The sequence below is a fragment of the Bos mutus genome, chromosome 20, assembly GCF_027580195.1.
Source record: "Bos mutus isolate GX-2022 chromosome 20, NWIPB_WYAK_1.1, whole genome shotgun sequence".
Taxonomy (NCBI): domain Eukaryota; kingdom Metazoa; phylum Chordata; class Mammalia; order Artiodactyla; family Bovidae; genus Bos; species Bos mutus.
The window spans coordinates 69,860,466-69,882,150 of NC_091636.1; the positions used below are offsets into that span (position 1 = coordinate 69,860,466).

At 58.2% G+C, this 21,685-nt stretch overlaps 2 protein-coding genes across 2 annotated transcripts; one reads left to right on the forward strand and one right to left on the reverse strand.

The window, feature by feature from the left end:
* Positions 1-269: 269 nt before the first annotated feature.
* Positions 270-7,516, reverse strand: LOC106700770 (collagen, type I, alpha 1b-like). The gene is made up of 6 exons (XM_070357812.1): positions 7,300-7,516; positions 6,486-6,997; positions 6,180-6,306; positions 5,195-5,275; positions 3,611-3,885; positions 270-3,446 (listed from the first exon to the last, which is right to left on the reverse strand). The coding sequence occupies exons 1-6, from the start codon at positions 7,514-7,516 to the stop codon at positions 3,072-3,074; spliced, it is 1,587 nt and encodes a 528-aa protein (XP_070213913.1). The 3' UTR covers positions 270-3,071.
* On the forward strand, positions 7,243-12,992 carry IRX2 (iroquois homeobox 2). Its single transcript, XM_070357757.1, is given in 6 exon segments — positions 7,243-7,763; positions 9,111-9,453; positions 9,456-9,515; positions 9,805-10,524; positions 11,313-11,387; positions 12,080-12,992. Coding segments are annotated over 5 exon segments (1,425 nt in total). The 5' UTR covers positions 7,243-7,514; the 3' UTR covers positions 11,366-11,387; positions 12,080-12,992.
* Positions 12,993-21,685: the final 8,693 nt, after the last annotated feature.

Consider the following 21,685-nt stretch of genomic DNA (forward strand, 5'->3'; position numbering starts at 1 on the left):
TCACCTGATGGGCCCAGGTGAGGAGCCTGAGGTCCCACGGGCAGCGTCCTGCCCAGGAAGCCTCTCTCTCTACCACGTTCTGGATGATGCCCAGTGACAGACACACCGGGGGCCGTCCGTTCAGAGGTCAACACCGCAAATCTAAGACTGTATCTTTATGTTCTGAAGGATGGGATGGGCGAGGGTGGGGCGAGGTGAAGCCAGGAAGAAAGAGACAGACACGTACATTTTTAAGAAACTTTTTTTTTTTTAAGAAAGCACTCCTCCATTAGCTCCCTATATTTCTGCACTATGACACTTCTTTTAAAGGGTAACACACATTCTTGTTTTAATTTTCAAAGTGTTAAATATTTCACATGCTAGGAATGTAGAGTGATAGAATCCACGTAACCATCATTTCAAGTTAACAATCTCTGGTGACATTTGCAGCATATAGATTTTTCAGAAACAAAGCATGCCTGCCAGTGTGGGCCCCCAGCCTCTCTTCAAGCACACAGTGGGCCTGCAGCCTAGGGGAGAGGCCCCATAGCGACGCTGCCACCCCCACCTGTAAACAGCAGGTATATTGCTGGTTTGTTTTTCTTTTTGTCAATTGTGGCAGGAGCCGCAAGCTGTCGGTATCCTTTTCTGAAAGTATTATTATTTTCCCCAGCTCAACCTTATACCCCCAGGACTGGCTCCAGCGGGTGCAAGCAGAGTCTGGGGTGGTTCCCGTCATCCCTGGGGAACACTCTGTTCCAGAGGATGTGCCCTGGGCTGGGCTCTGCAGCCAGGCCTCCTCTGACTGCCATTTAGGACGCTTCCAGCCCTGCACTTTGCAGACAATGCTGCAAGGGCAGTGCCAGGGCTCAGTGCCCCCAGCCTGGCATTTTCTCAGCGGCGGCGGACAATGAGGCAGGGATCTGGGGGTCAGCGGGGTGGGCAGCTCCTGCTTTTTCAGATACGGACAAATGTCTCCCGGATTCCTCTGTAGCAGTTTCAACGAGCACAGCAGGGAGAGCGCGCCCGGTCTCCGTACACCCTGGGCCTTGTTTGGGGTCACACCGTGGCATCTGTCACACGGTAAGGTGTCCCCGTCAAGAACGAACGTGGGCCTCTGTCCTCTGTGAGGAGACTCCACCGGCCTCCTTGGCCCATCTCTCCGGCGGCTGGCTTCACCTGCTGACCTTGGGCGCTGTTCCTGGTTCTGTAGGGCAGTCTTTGCCATTTACGGTCACTGCAAACCTTTCTCCCCAGGTCAGTGCCAGCAATTTCTGTTCAACTGAAGTTTTTTACTTTTAATGTAATCAAATTTATCAAACCTTCCTTTCTGCATTTCCGCCAGCATTAACAACAACAACAAAAAAAGGCCTTCCTTACCCGCGGCTCTCCCACCCAGCTGCGTCAGTGTGCGCCTGACCACGCGCGGCGGAATCGCGGTCTGGACGAGCCCTTTTGATGAAGTCAGCAGGCGGCTATGAAACGGGACCCGGGACAAACGCCCTCTATAGCCTCTCTCGTCTAATAAAAGTAATGGGCGAAACACAGTTCCTTCTCCTCCGCTGGTTTTCTTGCCAGCGAGGATCCTACCCGCTCTGGCCGGATCCGAGCGACGCTCCGGGTCTCTGCAGCCTCTGGGCGCGCTCACACCCGCGTGCACGTGCCGAGCTGCGCTCCGGAGTGGAAAACGGGGAAAGCAAAGCGAGTAATGGAGAGGCTGAGGACGGCCTGGGCGTCGGGGGAGGGGGGCGGTGAGGGATGGGTATGTATGACCTAAGTTCTTCCAAAGGCTGTCTCGCAGAAACATTGAAAAGAAAAGAAAAGAAAACGGACACCTTTCATCTGTTTCCACTTGCCTAGAGCCGCTCCCGCGGCGCGCTGACCTCCCCGGGCAGCGCGACTGTGCGCGCGCACGTGTGTGCAGGTCGGGGCGCCTGGCCGCGCGGCCGTGAACGCGGAGGGCAGAGTGCTCGCTCACACTGTCCTTCCAAACGATCGCCGACCGCTGAACGAAGGCGCTCGGGTCTTGGCGGCTCCGGAAGAGGGTCTCGGGTCACTGGGATCCTTCATCCCGTCCGCGGCGCGCGCACCGCCGCCCGCGCACCGCCACCCTTCCGCTCACCCCCGCTCGGCGCTCCCAGCTGGGGACGCGGACACCGGCGGGGACCTGAGCCCGGGGACGCGCGCACGGCTCGCCCAAAGGGGCTGCGGGTCGGGGTTCGCGGGGGGAAGGGAAGAACCGGAGCGATGGAAGCACGGGATGCGGAGAAGAGGCGAAGGATGCTGATTCCTGGGCCGCGGCGCGGGAGAAACTTCAGGAAGCGGGTCGGAGGCGGGGCGTTCGCGGAGAGGATGGGCCGTGTGCGGCCGCTGAACGAAACCAGGAGGGACACGTTAGCGGCCAGCACAGTTCTAGTCCTCCGACCTCAGGGGCTGGGCCGTGGTGCTAGAACCGGGTCTCAGGCTGAGCCCAGAACGTACAAAAGAGCGCGCCCCGGTCCAGGGACCCCTCCCGCGGCACTGCCCGCGGGGCCCGAGTCTTTCGGGCCGGTGGAAACCCAGGGGCCGCGTCCGCGCTCCAGGTTTCCTGACTGGAGCGGCGGGGACCCCCCGGGCTTCGCCTCCCGCGGTGTTTTGCAGACACACGTGGCCGCATCAGAACACCGTGTCAGAGCTTCGAAAGGCCAAAGTGTCCAGAGACCCGCGAGCGGGCTCGACCCCGCTTGGAAGGCATTCACGTTTCATTTGACTTAAACTCTGTACAGTTTACAGCGAAGTGTTCCTGTTTCCCAAAAAAGAAAACACAGACCCGGACTCGCGGCTCTTCTTGCCAGTTTCTGATGCCACTCGCTCCACAGTCCCCCAGGAAGAGCGACATCAGAGGGGACAGGTCCCCTGTACATGGAAACCACTTCCACTTGACACAGAACTTCACGAAGAGGAACCACGTAAAATGTGTCTTTTTAAATCTTAATTGACCCCCTCCCCTCGGCATATCTACACGCTCCAAGATGGTACCTCTTTGCCCACCCAACTCTTAAAACTCCCAAGACAGGGCAAAAGGCGGGAAGAGAGAGAGAAGCCGGGCTCGGCTAGGCTTTATTCAAACGCTCCAGTGTTGCTGTCCGTTTGCCCCGAATGCAATCGACGTGGGGGAGGCCGGGCCGGGGCGCCCTCAGTGGCTGGGGACGGCGCCAGGCCCACCGCGGCGGGGACGAGGCGGCATCCGCGGGCCACAGCGCCCCCTCGCCGCCCGTGCGCACGACTTCGGGCCGCGTTGCCGCTGGGCCTTCCCGCCTCCCGGGAGTCCCGGGCAAGGAGTGGAGGGCGCCTCGGTCTGCGCCACCGCTGCTTTCCGAGGAGGATCTAGAGCCCCAGGCCGCCGTTTCCCAGAGCTCGGCCTCCAGGAAACCGCGGTTCCCGGAAACACGAGTGTCCTCGCCAACTCCTTCCAAAAGCACCGGCCACTGTGGGGACAAGAAACAGAAATGTGATGGTGTTAACCGATCCCTCTTTTTTTTTTTTTGAATGCTCACCTGGAGCAAAGTGTGTGTGTTGGGGGCGGGGAGGTGGAATCCACCGTAAATCCCGCAACCGAACTGCTCGGATCCATCGCTTTCAGGGCACGCACCCGGTTGGCCCGCGCGCCGGCCCTTTCTCTTCCATCCCAGTGAGGAGGGCAACCGAAAGTGACAGAGGCCCAGTGTCCGTTCAGACTCCGGCGCTCCACAGGCCTAAACAGCCTCCTCGCCCGTGAGCGGAGCATCCAGGTCCTGCTCCCCGAAAGCGGCGGCCGCGGGGTCCGGGAGCTCCCCGCGGTGACCCGAGACGCAGTTGCAGGATTCCAGGCCATCCTCGCAGGCGGCCGCGCGCCCAGCCATCGCGTCGAGCCTCCGCATTTGCAGCCTGTTCTTTCGATTGAGTTTTTAGAAAAGAAGACCGAGCCAACTTTAAGAAAAGGGAAAGTGATTTTATATATTAAAAAAAAAATCAGAGTGCTTTAAAGCGAAACGGAGTTTATATATCCCGGTAACAATGCAGAGCGTAAATGTTAATGTCTCTGCGTAGGCATTTTAATTTGCTACAGTCACCACCAATAAAAACAGCATGTAGTACGATTCGACTGTTTAATAGTGCAAGGTAGACGGCTTTTATTAGTAGCAGGCAGCAGTATGGAAAATTTAGATTTCAGTGGAGGAGTATAATTGCTGGGGGGAAAAAAAAGACACTGAGCAGAGACTGTCTTCCGGATCAGCTGCGCTGAGCTGCGGGCAGCGCGAGAGCCGGCAGCCCTTTCTGGAGAAGCACCCTGGGCGACGCGAGACCCTCCAAAGCCACGTGCACATGTCTGGTTACACACTTAATTGATGTCAAAATCGAGTGTATCGGAGCTTATGCTCCCTGCTCCAAACTGGAGATGTTTTTGTAATAATTCGCTGTTTTCTTTTCTGCCCCTGGCAGAGATCAAGCCCTGGGGGTGGGGGGTGGGGGTGTGGAGTGGGGGAATCGAGGGAGAGGGAGGAGAGGGCGGGGGGAGGGGAGGAGAAGGCTAGGGGGGCGGCCCCAAATGCTAATGAGACAACAGCAGGAACTGGTCTTTAGAAATGGAAATACTCAGGCCAGTCCTCCTTGGAGATAAAAATTAGACCTGATTTTTTTTTCTTTTTCTTTTTTCACTTGAACTATGTAATTGGAAGGGAACCGAAGGCCCAGAACCTGGTCTGGCGCTGTGAACGTTGGTCATCCGTCGTGTGTCTGTCTCATTTCGGCCTCTTCCTGGCCGAATTCCCTCCCGGGAAGACCACGGATGCCGCGGACCCTGGGAAAAGCAGGCTCCACGGGGCTGCTGCGGCCTCTGATTCTCCCCGCTTCCCTTTCCTTTTTAACGCGACAATAATTGATTTAAAATAACTGCCCTGAACTGAATTAGGGCGTCCTGCTTGGGGTCAAAGCATTGCTGAAACTCACCTGCTGGGCCCTCGAGGTGGCGCAGAGTGTGTGGGGTGGGGTGGGGGTGACAGTTTGGGTGGGTGGTGAGGGGCTGGGGAGTGTTTGGGGGTGAGGCGTCTAGGAAAGTGTAGAGGGTGCAGGCTGGGGTTTGTGGGCGGCGCGGGGGCTCAGAGAGGAGAGCCGGTGTTGAGGGGACGGGCGAGGGTGCAGCGGTTTGGGGGCAAGTGGGGAGGCGGCTGGGGTCAGGTGCCTGGACTTCACATACCAGGGGGCCACCGCCTGCAGGCGGAGGCGGGTGGGCTCTGCTCAAGTCCAATCCTGCAGTTTACAACCGGTCTCCTTGGATCTGGGGGAAGGAAACACAGCCTCGGTGGTTCCGCAGGCGGTCAGGCCCGAGGCTGGAGCCTCCTGGTCCTCGCGCTGCAGCCGCGCCTCGCAAGAGGCCGCATGGCGCCTGGGGTACCCGGGAGACCGAGACCCGAACGCGATCACTCTGGTCCTTCCGCGAGCTGCCCAGCCAACGGGCTGGGAAGTGGGCCAGAGGGGTTGGTAGGCGGTGGGGTAGCGGGGTGGGGGGTAGAGGAGTAGGGGATGGGGTAGAGGGGTGGGTGGGGAAGATGGGTGGGGTGTGGGGGAGGTGGGTAAGGGTGGGGGTGTGGGGAGGTGGGTAAGGGGGTGGGGGTGGGGGAGGTGGGTAAGGGGTGGGGGGGGGGGGGTGGGGAGGGTGGGTAAGGGGTGGGGGGGGGGGGGGTGGGGGGGGGTGGGGGAGGTGGGTAAGGGGTGGGGGTGTGGGGGAGGTGGGTAAGGGGTGGGGGTGTGGGGGAGGTGGGTAAGGGGTGGGTAAGGGGTGGGGGGGTGGGAGAGGTGGGGGGGTGGGAGAGGTGGGTGGGGGGGTGGGTAGGGGGTGGGGGAAGGAGAGGCTGCGGCCTGGAGCTCTGGCCTACCGCGTTCCCCCCCACCCACCCCCCCACCCCCCCGCGCAGAAGAGGCACCTGTTGTGTTGACCACCACGCCTGGGCCTCGCACACCCGCCGCCCCCTTCCCCGTGCGCCCACTTGCTGAGAGCCCACCGGTGGCCCCATCTGCCCCCACCCCTCCAAGACCAAACGCCAGACGCCCTCCTCCACGGCCCGGTGGGGGAGGGCGGAGGAGGCCCGTGGAGAAGGGTGTCTGTGGGACTGGGTCCCAGAGCCTCCTGCCGAGCGCCTCGACGCTGGGCCCCGAGAGGCGGCCCCCAAGTCGCCTGTTACCTGCGCTACCTGGGCAGCCGCGTGCGCCGCCCGCGGCCTGTGACTGTCGCGTCCCTTCCCGAGTGACAGCGAGGCTCCAAGTCCTGCCAGAGGCGGTCTGTCCGGTGACGATCGTTTCCCCCGAGTGCTTTACAACACAAATCCGAAAGAGGCGTCAACTTATAAAACAAAATAAAAAACCCTTTGGGGGAGGCGGCGGCGTCCTGGAGAAGCACTGGAGGCGCGGGATAAACCGCATCCGAGAGCATTAGAGTCCTGACACCCAGGGCCCGCTGGCCACTGCGGACCTTGGGGCAGAGAGCTCACCTCAGGGCCCTCCTGGCGGCTCGCGACGAAAGCGCCCGGGATCTGGGTCCCGCGGGGACACGCCGGGGCGGCGCGGGGCCGGCGGCCAGCTGCGAGGCCCCGCGCGGAGGCTCGCCCCGTGCAGCAAGCAAGGACGAACCGGGGGAGGTGGGCGTGAGAGCCGCGCACGCCGCCCGCAGGAGGACTCGGGCCATGGCGCCCTATTCCCGTCGCATCACCCGTAGCTCCGATCCGGGCACGAGAGTCCGGCGCGCAGTACGCGGCCGGTGAGGGGGGCCCGGGCCGCTCATCTCCCCCCCCCGCCACCACCCCAAGTGGCAGCGGGCGGCCTCTGCGCGGGTCCCTGCGGGCCGATCTGGGGGCGGGGCAGTGGGAGGGGGCAGAGTGGAGGGCGGGGGCGTGGGGGGCGGCCGGGAAGGGGGGGGGCGGGGGCGGGCGCCGGGAGTCCGCGCGAGTGGGAAGGGGAAGCGCGCACTGCCCGGTGCGGTCGGGCTGCGGGCCGGGGGCTGGGGCTGCGCGAGAGGCGACTGAGCCACAAAAGCCTGCGCGTCCTGCCTCTCGCTCCCGCCGCCCCTCCGCCCGCCCCACCCCCGGCGTCCCAGCCCCTCCCCCGGCCGCGGCCAGGCGGCGGGAGCGGGCGGAGCCGGCGGAGCAGGGGAGGGGGCGGGCGCCCGAATATGCAGATGAGCCCGTGACGGACAGCTCCGCGTTCCAATGTCCCTCGGAAACTCGAGCGCTCCTTCCTCAACTCCTCACTCCCGACTCCAGACTCCCCCAAACCCCGACCGCCGGCCTGGCGCGAGGCTGCGCCCACCGGCTCCGAGCTGCCGCCGCCGCCAACGCCGCCGCCGCCGCCCCGCCGCTCCCCCGGCCCGCGGGGCCGCCCGGGCTAGTGCGCGGGCCGGCCTGCCTGGGCTGGCGGTCCCCGCGCCCGCCGCCGCCTCGCGCCCCGGCCGGGCGTGGATGGAGGGCGCCGCGCGCCCTGCCCGCTGCTCGGCGTGACGCGGGCCCCCGCGCCCCGCGCCCACCATGTCCTACCCGCAGGGCTACCTGTACCAGGCGCCCGGCTCGCTGGCGCTCTATTCGTGTCCGGCGTACGGCGCGTCGGCGCTGGCGGCGCCGCGCAGCGAGGAGCTGGCGCGGTCGGCGTCGGGCTCGGCGTTCAGCCCCTACCCCGGCTCCGCGGCCTTCACCGCGCAAGCAGCCACCGGCTTCGGCAGCCCGCTGCAGTACTCCGCCGACGCCGCCGCCGCCGCCGCCGGCTTCCCGTCCTACATGGTAACCGAGCGCGGGCTGGCGGGCGGGGTCGCGAGATGCCGGGCGCAGAGACCCTGGTCTGTGATCGGCGACCTGAGGGTCGCGGGGAACGTGGTGTGGGAGGCGGCTCCGAAGTCGCGGAGTTGGGGCCGTGGCGCGGTCGGCGGGGACGAGAGGCAGGGCGGTCGGCCGGCGACGGCCGTAGCGCGGGGCTCCGCGCGCCCTTCCCCTCGGCTGCCGAGGTCATCTCCCCGCGAGCCCGAGAAGTGCGACCCCACTGGGGTCGGGACGGGATCTGGCCTGGGTGGCCCTCTTTCAGGCGCCGAAGCTGGGCGAGGAGTCTTGAGCGGGCCGAGGCTCGCTTCTTCCGGCGCGGGCAGCAAGGGTCGGCGCCCCTGGGCCTCCGGGGCGATCGCCAGGCGCTGGGCACTTTCTCGCGGGGCTTGGGGTCACGGGGCTGGGGAAATCAGCGGAGCCTCGGCCGCGGCTCTGGGGCCCGGCCGGGCCGCCCAGATCTTCGCCTTCATCTGCCCCACAGGCCCGTGCTTTAGAAAAACATGTCGGCCGGCGTGCGGCCCGCTAAGTGCCGCCTCGGTCCCCGCGCGCCGAGAGCAGCCTCTGCGTCGCGGGGCCCCGGGCCGGCCCGCGCTCCTCCTGCTCCGCTGCCCCGCAAGGCCCGGGGGCTGGCAAAGCGTGTTTTAGACGCTGGGGGCCCGGACGGGGGAGTGCGGGGAGGGGGGGGGGCCTGGTGGCCACCTCCCGCCCTCGGCGGAATTCCAGAGCAGAGACGGGGTAGCCGGGGCCTCGGCGCTGGCTGTAGAAGTCTCGAATTTAAACGTTAAGGGTTGAATTAAAATGCTAATTGCCGCGTATTTGAAGAATTCGAAACGGTGACTGGCTTCGAGTTGCAAATTGGATTTGCCGAGCTTTAGAGTGGTGAATAGCGGAGCGGGGGCTCTGGGGTGTTTTTTTAACCATTTAAGGGAGGGGAAGGCGACTAGGAGGAGGAGGCGACTCTTTACACCAGGAGAAATTTAGATATCAAGAAGCTACCTGCGGGCCCGTGTGTGCGGGCCTGTTTGTGCACGCCCGTACCGGCGGCTCAGGGGCATTTGGGGCCAGATGTGTCATTTTTAGGAAAATGAAATCGTTGGAAAATTTGGGAATAAAACTGCAGCGCTTTCCGAGATCCACAGCTGGCGTTAAAAGACCCGCTGCGTCCTCCGGATCTGTTGCTGCGGGAAGGCGCAGCCCCAGCTCGGGGAGGCACCGTGGGAAAGGCGGCCGCGGGCGGGCGGAGGGGTCGCCGGGGCTCTGACGCCTGTCGGGCCCTCGGACGACCGCTCACCGGGCTCTTGTCGCTTGCAGGGCGCGCCCTACGATGCACACACGACCGGGATGACGGGCGCCATCAGCTACCACCCTTACGGCAGCGCGGCCTACCCGTACCAGCTCAACGACCCGGCCTACCGCAAGAACGCCACGCGGGACGCCACGGCCACGCTCAAGGCTTGGCTCAACGAGCACCGCAAGAACCCCTACCCCACCAAAGGCGAGAAGATCATGCTCGCCATCATCACCAAGATGACCCTCACACAGGTCTCCACCTGGTTCGCCAACGCGCGCCGGCGCCTCAAGAAGGAGAACAAGATGACGTGGGCCCCCAGAAACAAAAGTGAGGACGAGGACGAGGACGAGGGCGACGCAGCGAGGGCAAGGAGGAGAGTGCGGACAAGGCGCACGAGGGCACCGAGACATCGGCTGAGGACGAAGGTGAGCGCGGCCGAGGCGGCGCAGGGGCGCGGAGCCTCCTTCTTCCCAGGCGGGGCGCCGAGCTGAGGCCGGAGAGGAGGCCGCCCGCCTGCCCGGCACTCCAGGCTCCGCCGCCTGGCGCCTCTGGGGCCCCGTGAGAGCGCCGTTCGCAGCGCGCGAGCAGGGAGGTCAGGCTGCCTGGAGCACGCGGCTCGGGTGGGGTCGGGGTGAGGGATGGCGGGGGCGGGGAGCGGTGGGCAGCGGGGCCCGGGGTGCCACAGACCGTGCCCCCCACCCCGCGCCTCTGCAGGGATCAGCCTGCACGTGGACTCGCTCACCGACCACTCCTGCTCCGCCGAGTCAGACGGAGAGAAGCTGCCCTGCCGCGCCGGGGACCCCCTGTGCGAGTCGGGCTCGGAGTGCAAGGAGAAGTACGATGACCTGGAGGACGACGACGACGACGACGAGGACGGCGAGCGGGACCTGGCGCCGCCCAAGCCCGTGACCTCGTCGCCGCTCACCGGCGTGGAGGCGCCGCCGCTGCTGAGCCCTCCTCCCGAGGCCGCGCCCCGCGGGGGCGGGGGCGGCAAGACGCCCCTGGGCAGCCGGACGTCTCCAGGCGCGCCGCCGGCCGCCAGCAAGCCCAAGCTGTGGTCTCTGGCCGAGATCGCCACGTCGGACCTCAAGCAGCCGAGCCTGGGCCCGGGCTGCGCGCCGCCCGGGCTGCCCGCGGCCGCCGCGCCCGCCTCGAGCGGGGCGCCTCCGGGCGGCTCGCCCTACCCCGCGTCGCCGCTCCTCGGCCGCCACCTCTACTACACATCGCCCTTCTATGGCAGCTACACAAACTACGGGAACTTGAACGCGGCGCTGCAGGGCCAGGGGCTGCTGCGGTACAACTCGGCGGCCGCGGCCCCCGGAGAGGCGCTGCACGCCGCGCCAAAGGCCGCCAGCGACGCGGGCAAGGCGGGCGCGCACCCGCTCCCGGAGCCCCACTATCGGCCCCCGGGCGGCGGCTACGAGCCGAAGAAAGGTAGGCGGCCCGCGGGGCCCCGGGGGCGGAGGGGGGGCTGTGGGTCCCGGCGGGCGAGCACCCCTAGGAGCCGGGAAAGGGAACCGGGCACCGGTAGGTCTGGCCGGGGAAGCCCTGTCCCTGAACCGGGAACGGGGAACGGATGGCTTTGCACTCCTAAGTTAGAAATGAAGGAGGCGGGGCGGAGCTGGTGAAGTCAGAAACAGGGTGGGGGGCCAGGCGATCCTGCCTCGAGACTGAGACAGGACTGACCCCTTTATTACTTTTTATTTGATTTATTATTCCTGTTGTTGGTATCGTCCTGACTGTTTTCGGTTTGGCAAATACAAATCGACGCCAAATGTAGCTTCCCTCCGGCGTCCTGAGCGTCAGCCTCGGCGCTTTCTGTCGGTTCTTGGTCTCAGCTCAATCTCTTCTTCTGCCTTCGGCTGCAAGGAGATAAAGCCTTCTGCTTCCTCCCAGGGGTCTCCGGTTTTTAAATCTTCAGAACAGAAAACGAGAGTCCGTTTTCTCCCTCCCTTTCTTTGCCTCGCCTCTGTTGCTCCTAATGGAGGCTTGAGCCGATCAGACCTATAAAAGGAGGTCAAGGGGGCAGAAAATGCGGAAATGTGACGGGCGAGTGCCTCAGGGGGCGGGTGAGGGGGGGCAGCCGGGTCCCCCAGACCGCTTGGGGGTTCAGGGGGAAGGGCACGGCGTGGTTGGGCGGCGCGGGGCTGGTGGCCGCGAAGCTGTCGCGAGGCAGATGGCTCTGGGGTCGGGTCCTGACTAACTGCCCCCTCCCCTGACAGATGCCAGCGAGGGCTGCACCGTGGTTGGTGGGGGCGTCCAGCCCTACCTATAGAAGGGCCGAGACAGCAATGCAAGTAAGTGGGCTCCCTGGGGTCCCCCCTCCCCACACCCCTTGCGGAACCTTCCACCAATTGCCCAGCAAATTCGCTTAATGTGTATTTCTTGCTTCTTGCCATGGGGTCTGAGGACAGAGCCTTACTTCTCTCTCTCTCTCTCTCTTTTTTTCTTTTCTTTAAGTGGGAGAGGATTATGCTCTTTTTTGAGAGCTCTTCTTTTTTTTTGCTCAAATTCTGCTTTAAAAAAAAATCACTCCTTCAACTGGGAATGTATTTATTGCACCACTGCTGCTGTTTTCTCTTTGGAAAAACAGATTCTTAAAATCTGGGTATTTGTATGCAGTTTGGAACCTTAAAAAACTACACTTAAAAGGCACTTGCTTTCATGAGCTAGTGTTCCCAAAACTGGGAGTATCAGACCCCTTTTTAGATGACATTTGCAGTCAGGCTGGAGAGACACAGAAATACTAGTCTTTTATCAGGCCTGTCCCCGTGTCCAGATGGAGTAGATAGTACCAGCAGTTTGCCTGGCTGACAGTAGTGTCTCAAAAAGAAAACTACTTTACAAGTAGGCAAAATTACTCATCACAGATCTTGAAGGTGGGCAAGAAGCAAAACCTTCTGAGATGGACGCTGTTTAGAATGTGGTGCCTGATACTGGTGGGGCTGAAGGATTTGGGGGATGACTTGGTTTTTTCCTTGGTCCACAGGTAGGTGTCACAATTGCTTTGGAAAAAAAAAAAGTCAGCAGGCCATTCTCTCCTCCCAAGTTCATAAATATACAGATATATATATATATAAAATGACCTCTAAATCCCGACCGCGTCTTGTGCCACTGTAAAAAGGAAGGACCCACAGGGCACTGCCAACCCACAGACTCTATCGGAACAGACTTTTGTTGGACATACGTGAATTTGTTGGCATAGTATAGCTTCCCCAATGTATGTGTGACTTTTGAAAACAATCTTTTTTCTCAGGATATCTTAACTTGATCACTTCATTGCCACGGTATATATTCTATAGGTGTGATAGGATTTACTGTAAAATTTATTTGTAAAAGATGTACACAGTAGAAATAAAACGTGATTATAGAACTTGAGTACTTAAGAAGTGGAAACAAATTTGATATTTATTTTTATAATGATATAAAGCTTCTAGTAATTTATGCAAGTTGTATTGCAATGGAATCTAAACCTTTTGTAAATAAATTCTGCCTGGTTTTTATTTGAACATTGCTGGTTATACAATCTTTGTTGGTTGTTTAACAAGAATTCTTTACTAATTTATATCTTAAATTGTAAATAAAAACAAACTAGTCTACAACAGTGTGGTGTTTGGGGCTCATTTGTCCTGGAAAAGGCTTTGGGTAGGGAGCCCTGGGGATGCAGCCCCTCCCCCCAGGTGATCTGACCTCAGGCTTTTTAATGAAAATGTGTAAAATAATCCCTCCCTTCTGCTCCTGCAAGAAGGCAGAGGCAGGAGCAGTACACAGTAGGGAGATACGCATGGTTTTACATTATTTATATACACCTGCATTGTAAGAAAATCTGGATTTTGTGTTCTGAATATGCAAATGGCTTGTTAGTGTACATTTAAAAAACTTGGCAAAATAAAGTGATCTGATACCCCATGCATTAGGGTCCATTGGACATTTATTTCTGGGCTTACTGAGCCTCCTCAGTAACTAGAGTATTGTGAGTGGATAATGTGGATAATATGGGGTATAAATGATGCCCCCACCATAAATTATTGAGTGAAATAATTGTTTATTGTTTATTTGAATTATCCAAATTGGCGTAGATTATTCAGATTTATTGAACGACTTCTTAACTCTCCTTTTCATATAACTCATGTTTAACACAAGGCGAAAATCTGGGGAGGAGAGATTTATTTTCCTTTCAGTGGCTCTTAGCCTTACCCTGGGGGGAAAGAAAAGTTTAAAGAACCCTAGACTATTGCCTCGTTATTGTGTGACTCACTACCTAATTTTAGGACAAGTCTACAATTTGTAGTCAAGGAACATATTCCCTTTGATTAGTATCATAAAAGCAGCAAAACTGTCACTTTAATTTTCAGCAAAATTATATGGATACCCATATAATATAATTTCAGAAAAGAAATGAACAATCATTTATTTCCTCTCCAAAGATAAATTGAGTGAATATAACTTACGGTTATAAAACAAGAATAATAGCTTCTTAGATTGCCCTTTAATCAATCATACACTTATTTTTCAAGAGGTTCATCTATTTTATTCCATGATTAATAATGTTGCAGCCTGAGAGCATTATTGGATCCCAGCGGGGGTCGGCCCGGATGCTTTTAGCTGCTTTGGAATGGTCAGTTGGGGTTCATTATGGGCTGATATTGAACAATTTATAAAATCTTGTCTAAACATCTGCCGGCTCTGATAGGCCGATGTGTCTGAGGATGGGAAATTGCTGGACCAGTTGATATTGACAAACGGATCTCTCTCCAGTGGCTTTTTGTGCCGTGGAAATTAGTGGCCTCTTGCTGGGGTCTTGTTAGAAAGGGTATTCGAAAGTAATCTTAGCTACTTGAGGCAAAGCTGGGGGGCTGTGAACTGGTCACAGAGCCCTGCCTGTTATGGGGTCTGACTGCCCAGGAAGGCGCAGACCAAGGCTTCAGTTTTCTGTTCCTTTTCAGGCATTCTGTTGGCTTGGAGTAGATAAGCGATCAGAGGTTAGCAGAAAGCGAATCTTTGCGGGTAGAGACCTATGTTTTCCTCCTTCCTGCCTCCCCTAGTAGAAGACCTGGACATGTTTGGAATAGAGCTATCTCTTGGCGACAGGGAAGATTTTTCACGTGGGAAGCCTGGTTGCTCTGTGGCAGCCGTCTGGAGGAAAACAGATTTGAGTCTGTGCACATAAAAGGGAGCCAGGAGCTCCTTTGCCTGTTTTTGTTTCAGATGGAACCTTTGTGGAATTACCGGGAGGATAATGATTTTCCCTCCAGATAGCATTTGACATTGCAGTCTGAAGATGTTAAGCGGTTTTGCTTTTATTAACATTAGCCATGTTTCCTAAATCAGCAGAGAATCCAACCCCCGTGACAGCAATATTTCCTGTATGTGATATTCTAATTTGAAGACTTGGGTGAAAAGTATGAAAGTTAACAATATTTAACAAATAGGCACTGAAAGACCATGCTCCCTGATGAAGATACATAGTGACAGCCTCGGGCTCTTAAGGAAGCAGGGAGAACGAGGAAACCAAGTAAAAACTGATCTCCCTGCATATGTTCAGAAACTGAAGCCTGGATGAAAACTGCCTCCCTTTGGAACAGAAGATTGTTTTACCTGGATACATGATCCCTTCGCGGCACACACAGGCGTGCACGCGCAGCGCGCGCGCACACACACACATACACACATACACACACCCTAGACCTCCTTCTCAGGGACAATCTGCACCTTTCAATTGGTGCAAACTCCGAGCAGCTCAGGAGATTAGCCCAGACTAACGAATCCTCTTTGATGTTTATATGCCCAACAAATTATCAAAGATTTCCATAACTTACCCACCCTGCCACCTGACCTGAATTTCTTTCGGGAAAACTTGATTTTTTTTTTAATGTACGCTAAGCACAGAAAACCTGCAGGTGTTTAGAGGGATCTTTTTTAAGGAAACGTAGCATGCACTTTACGGTTCCTCCGCGGCAGATCTTCAGGAAAGATGAGGGAGAAACAGAGGCTCTTCTCAGGGAAGAGGGTTACTGTGTCTGATTTCTCTCTTCTGCTTTAAAATTCAGCTAATCAAACATTACGTCCCGGCCCACGGAGACTTTCGCAGATGTTAGCGGAGGCCGGGGAGAGGGAGGCGGACGGCGGCGAGCGCGGGGCCGCGGGGCCGCAGGATGGAGCCCGTGCGGCCCGGCCCGCCGGCCTCTGCCCTGCGCCGCCCGGGGCGCGTTAGAGCCGATTTATCGGAATTCGCGCTTTAATCTCAGGTGGGACCCTGGGGCCGGGCCGAGAGCAAGCGGGGCGCTGGCCCGGCGGCCGCTGCCTCCCGCGCCCGTCAAATGTCAACATTTGTTCCCAATAAAAGAGTTATTGTTTCTGCAAAGCTGCTGCGCAACTGCCTTTGAAACTTGAAAAGAACTTCATCCACCTTTGTCTGCGGCCAGGCGGCGGGGCCGGCGGAGAGGAAAGGACGGGCTCCGCGCAGCTCGCGCCGCCGCCGCCGCCGCCGCCGTCGAGCTGGTCCAGGAGGCGGCGAGCAGCCGGTCCCCGCGAGGCCCGCCCCGCGCGTGTTCAGCCGACACCTGCGGGCCTGGCCCGTGCGCGCTGCTGCTCGTTTTGCGGTCATCTCACACCGCATCGAGATATTATCAAAGAAGCTAAGAGTCAATTCGATCTTTTGTTTCTTTAACGGGACAGAAAATATGCCCTAAACTTTCTCTGCTCAAGTCGAAGTAAACAATCAACCGTTTGCCAAAATCATCCAAAGCCATTATCTGTGAAGTCAGAGCATCTCTTCAAGTGTAAATAATACACTGGATTATTATAAAGTTCCTTCAAGTAACAGTCTCCAATGATCACCCACCATATACATTTCCTTTAGTTCCCCCGTGCATTGACAATCCCAAGGAAAGCATTCATTTTAACCCCCAAATTAAGGACATAAATAGACCTTTTAAATATGTGTTTTTACACTGCTTTTTAAAAACAACATTGTAAACACTTAAAAAAATGTGTTAACTCAAGAGGCAGTCTTGGGAACAATACACAACAGTCTGTGATATGTGGATATTATGATTAACAGCATTTGAATTTCTACAAATCGCAAAGGGGACATGTCCCTTTGATGTATTTGCAAACCTTTATGTAAGTGACAAATCCCTACAGATATTTTAAAGGCTTATTATAAGGAGAAGTAATCTATGACAATATAATTTTCCAGTTGCTGGAAATTACTTTCTATTGGCCATAATGACAGCACACGCCAGCCCTCCCCTGCCCTTGGGCTGCAAGGCCAACAAGCTGGTGTTTGATGCTGTGCACTTGGACATCAGGCCTTGGCAAGTGAGAGAGAAAGCACTCCCACCCTGGGTTTGGGGAGCAAATATACCTCCTTCTGCACGCCCCACTCTGCTCTTTCACCTGTGTCTCCCTCAAACAGAAGGACGTTGCTTTAGCTGGCACCTTCACCCTCCACCCTCCAGGCAGAGGACGGGCTTCTGTTCCCTCTACTAAGGGCAGCGTGTTCACGCTCTTTCTAAGAAAGATAAAAACTGAAGATGTTAGGAAGGAGGACTCTCCTGGTAATATAATGCAAATAGGATGGCTTAGGAAACCCGAGGACCGTTCTTTTGCAATCCCAGGTGAAAGGAAAGAGGAAGAATGGTCTTTGTTTGTTTAAGGGTGGCTCCACGATAATAAGGAAAGGCCTTTTAAAAGGCGCCCCATGTTAGTCTGTTCTGGATGAAACTGAAAACAAATTAAATGGAAGGCTCTTAGAGAAGCAAGTGGGAGGCTTGGGGCTGCCTCCAGTGGCCGCAGCGGTGGAGCTTGGTAGGCAGTGACCAGGGGAAGGAGCGGAGTAACAGGACATCACTCAGGGTTTTGTGGGGGAGATAAATTGGCAATTGATTGTGTGTAAGTCCTGATCAATTATTAACCATTAGTGTCAACAACACGGTTATAATTACCTTTGGTTATTTTAAAGACTTTTTTTTTTTCATTTCTCTGGTCGCATAATTAAGTTAATGCTCTTGAGGAATGATTCAGAGGGGAGATGATCAAACCACGCCCCTCCTGTTGCTGACCTTTAGGGAAAACACATTCACTGCTCTCCTTGTCAGAAACCCCCTCTCTGCCTCCATTCTACTTCAGACACATATTTTTTTTCCTTTTCCTCTGCCATAAATAATGATTGCGCAAGAAAAGGGAAAAATGACAAATAGAGCGCAGCTGGAGTTAATAAGGCTGATCAAAGTTAGGGGGGCTGGGATCGCTCGCCGCTACAGGTCTAAGGCCCATAAAGGTGCCAGCAGTTCCCGCTTTTTCCCTCCAAGATCGAGAGAAAGGGCAAAGCGAACATTTTAACCCCCGACATCTTCTAGCGCGGGAAGGGTGGGCTTGGGAGAGAACGCCGGTTTTCAGGCCCTGTTCGCACCAGCACAGCGAGGCCGCCTGGCCCGGGGGTGGGAAGGGTGCCGCGTGTTCGCCCGGCGCGGGCGCGGGTTCCGCGTGCGTCCGGCTCCCTCATCCACCTCCGGCCCGAGGGCGGGGGCAGCGTCCTCGACCCTGAAAAGTTGGGGGTGAGCTGGCAGGTCAGGTGAGGACAAGTAGGTGTCCGGGGAAGATCGGGGCGGCAGATGGATGTCCTCCGGGGAGGCAGTGTCAGCCCAGGAGGCCGCCCCGGAGCGCGTGCGAGGAGGGCCGTGGGCGCCGGCGGCCCCGAAGGAGGCGCGCGCGCTGGAGGCGGCCGGGCGACCCGAAGTTCTTTAACGTCCGTCACCCCAGGTTTGGTTCGAGCCCACGTTTGGCCCCTGCACAACTACTACAATCATTTCTTCAGGGAACTGTCTTTCCTCCTCTGCCTCCAGCCCCCGGGGGGCCTTCCGGGGTTGAGGTCGGCCCTCAGCGGACACCCCCAGACTCATTTCTGTCCCGCCGGCCTCCGGCGCAGCGCCACCGCGTGTGCGCTCCTTGGTCACATGGAGGCACCGAAAGGCAGCGACCAGGACCGAAGAGGGCAAGCCGAGCCGCAGGTCCCGGGAGCACGGAGACTTGCCCGGGCTCTGGGAAGTGCGGGGCGCGCGGCCTGCTAAGGCCTCCCGCCATTTCCGGGCCCCAGCCCCTCGAGGGGAGCGGGCTAGGGTCACCCTTCGAGGCCTCCTTAGGAGGCCGCAGCCCGGGCCATCCAGCAGCCTGCCGGGACACGAGGACCCCGCCGGGTCCCAGGGGAGGCCCCATCCCGGGGTCCCCCCGACGACGCGCGCCCCTAGCTCGGCTTCGCCGGCCGCCCCTCCTCCCGGCCCCTCTCCGCGCCCCCAAGCCCTCCAGCCCTGCTCCGGGAGCCCTCGCCGGCGGCTCTGGGTGCCACCCGCCCTGCCCCTCGGGAGCGCCGGTGAGCGCGCGCGGAAGGGGCGCCGAGTGCACACCCGGTCCGCCGCAAACCGAAAGCGCTGCCTTGGAGCACGGGACGATCGGCGGAGGCTCGGGCGCCCTTCCCACGCCCGCGAGGGAGGAGCCGCCGCCAGCCTCTGTCCGCCCCTTTCGCTCTGCCTCTGCGAGTCTGCAGCGCGCACGGCGCTGCTGCGCGGCACTGGGAGCCCAGTCCGGGATGACACTCGCTGGGCCGCCGGGAGCACTCTCTCCGCCCGTCCCGCCGGGCGGTGACCCGCCCCCCACCCCCCGCACCTCCGGGACAGCGAGTCAGAGGCCTGACGGCTCTAGAGCGAGCCGCTTGGTCTGGGCGCGACTTCCCACTGGCGAGGGGCCTAAGACATCTCTTCTCAGAGCACTTACCAGGAGAGGTCGGGGTTTTACAGGCCCGACCAGGCGAGCTGACTTACCTCCACACGCTTCTTTTTAAGAACTGGTTGGAGGGCTGCCTGGAGGTGCTGAGGAGCCCGCGGGGACACAGCGAAGTTCGGGGTTCGGATAGGGGCGCCCTCGGGCGTGCCAGGTCGCCTGGGTGGCCACCAGCTACAGTCCCTCAGGACAAGCTCCAGAGTCAAGGGGTCGGGGCGGGGGGAGGGGGGGTGCTTGAACCCTTGAACCTCCAACCCTTCACTTCGGGAACTTGTGCCTGCCAGACCCGACTGGGGCCCTCCTTTGGGGGGTCCTGGCGACCTTGGCTTGGCCTCTCAGAGCTGGAAGCGCTGAGGTGGGACCACAGAAGTGGAGTCCGGAGCTTCCCGCTGGGCTGGAGAGGGTCCTTAAGAAAGGCAGGACATGCAGGAGGCCTGCCCTGCGGAGGAGGCTCTGAGGCTGGGGGCGAGTGAGGTTGGACCCCTGGAGGTGCTTCGTACCCTTTGGGAATCCTCGGACGGGCCTGTTGTTCTGGGTCAGCTGTGCCCAGGACATGACTTTGGCCTCAGCTTCCTGCCATCCCACTCCAGGAGGGGACAGGGCAGTGGGCCATACACATCCAGGATGGGGAGACGGTGGAAGGGGCCTGGACCAAACCGCCAAGGCCTGGAGGAAGGGAGGGCTGGGTGGGTGGAAGGGTGGGAGGAGTGCGGTGGGATTTAGGGCCCAACGGACCCCTGGGCAGATCCAGGTCCCGGGTGCTGGTTTATTTAGACAGGAGGCCCAGGCTGCTCCAGGTTTATTCTTTCTGACTCTCAGGCAGTGGAAAAGCAATTTGTTTTAAAATGATTAGTGATCCTCAGCCCCTCCAATAATAACGCCTTAGTTGGTAATGGGCCCAGATGTAAACAGGAGTTCCTGAAAGGCCCAGCTTCCTGGGGGTGGGGGTGAGGGGCTGTCTGTGGCAGGGGTTGGGGGATCCCAAGCCCTGATGAGAAAGGCGTTGGCTTAACCTCTGGTGGGGCTGGGCCTCTTGCAGAGAAAGGGGCTGATTTAAGGCTGCTGGGCTTTGAAAGAAGATAAAGCCCCTTGCAAGGAGAGAGTGGCACAAACAAGTTACAATGTAAACTTTCTACTGACTTCAGATCTTTAAGCAGAAGCAGAGGATGTTCTCAGGGGCTTGCCCCTGCTGGCCCTGCCTGCCCAGCACAAAGGTGTCAGAGCCAGACAGAAGGGTAAGCCGCAGGTGGGCCGTGGGCTGCAGGCAAGGCCTTCTTGTCCTGTTCCCTGGTGATCAGGGAAAGCTGCTGGTAGCGAATCTGTGGGAGACAGGCCCGCGGTGGTCCTGACTCGTCATGGTGGTAGAGGCCTGGGAGGCCTCAGGCAGGATGCCCAAGGCAGGTGCTGAGTGCCGTGATGGCATCGTCATCTGGAGTGTGTCCCACACTAGACGACGGAGCGGAATGGGGTGCGCAGGCGGCCTCCTCTGTAGGGCTCCAGCTCTGGCTCTGGGCAGAGGTCCTGCGGAAAGAAGCAGGGTCTGCACTCCGGAGGCAGAGCTGCTGGCAGACAACCCCAGATGAAGCAATGCCTGCCGGTGCCCACCACAGCTTGGGAGGGCAGGGGGCGGTGCTCAGGATGATTCTGGGGGGTCCTTTGAGCGCCCCAGGCAGTCTGCCTCCCAATTCCCAGCTCCTCCTGCCCCGGAGGCTCTCCCAGGGGCTTCTCGCTGGTGATTCAGGCCCAGTGTCAGCATCCACCTGCCCTGTTGGCCTGTTCGGAGCCCGAGGCCCAGTGATGGCCACGACGGGTAATGAAGGGGCTACGAATGACGGCCACGAAGGGACCAGGCCAAGAGGGTAAACTGAGGCCTGTTCAGAAAGCTCACCATTTTCCAATAAGGCTTGTAAACTCCCCGTGCAGTGTATTTTAGCTTTCTGCCTGGGAAAAATACACCTTCAGCTGACACAATCACAAAACATGTGCAAAGCAAAACTTGCACAGAAATCATTACCATATCAAAGAGGATTGACTTTAACGATTACTCTGCACGTCTGGGTGTTTCCTTCTGAGGGGCGGCAATGCTCAGATTTGTAATAAAGACCGTGTAATTCATAAATTATATATTTATCCAATCTTTTTCTTGTCTTCTTTTCAGCAGGATCACTCCTTACCTTGTAGTAATCAAGCTTTTCACATAATTTCTGTTCCACTGACAATAATGATTCAAAAATTAGAAAGCAACTGTATTCAAAGTATACATTTAAGTACATTTTCAACAGAAACTATGTCGTAAACCAGATGCAAAAAAACAAGAATATCCCAAACTGGGTGTTCTGTTTTTTATTTGCTAAATCTGGCAACCCTAATACTGATGAAATGCATTAAAAATATTTCTCAAATGATACTTTCTTCATACATGGCTTGGAACAGAGGTGTGTGGGAGGGGAATTGAGGCAGAATTGACAGGATTGAATTTAGTGACTTGCACGGATGGAATTAGAAGTGTAATGGGACTTGGGTTCAAGCCAGGATTACGTCACCCAGAGACAGAAAGCAGGCAGAACTTCTTTTTATACAGAGTTACTGCTGTTCAGTTGCGAAGTCATGTCTGACTCTTTGCAACCCCATCGACTGCAGCTCGCCAGGCTTCTCTATCCTTCATTGTCTCCCAGGTTGCTCAAACTCATGTCCATTGAGTCGGTGATGCCATCTAACCATCTCATCCTCTGTCACCCTCTTCTCCTCCTGCCCTCAATCTTTCCCAGCATCAGGGACTTTTCCAATGAATCGACTCTTCACATCAGGTGGCCAA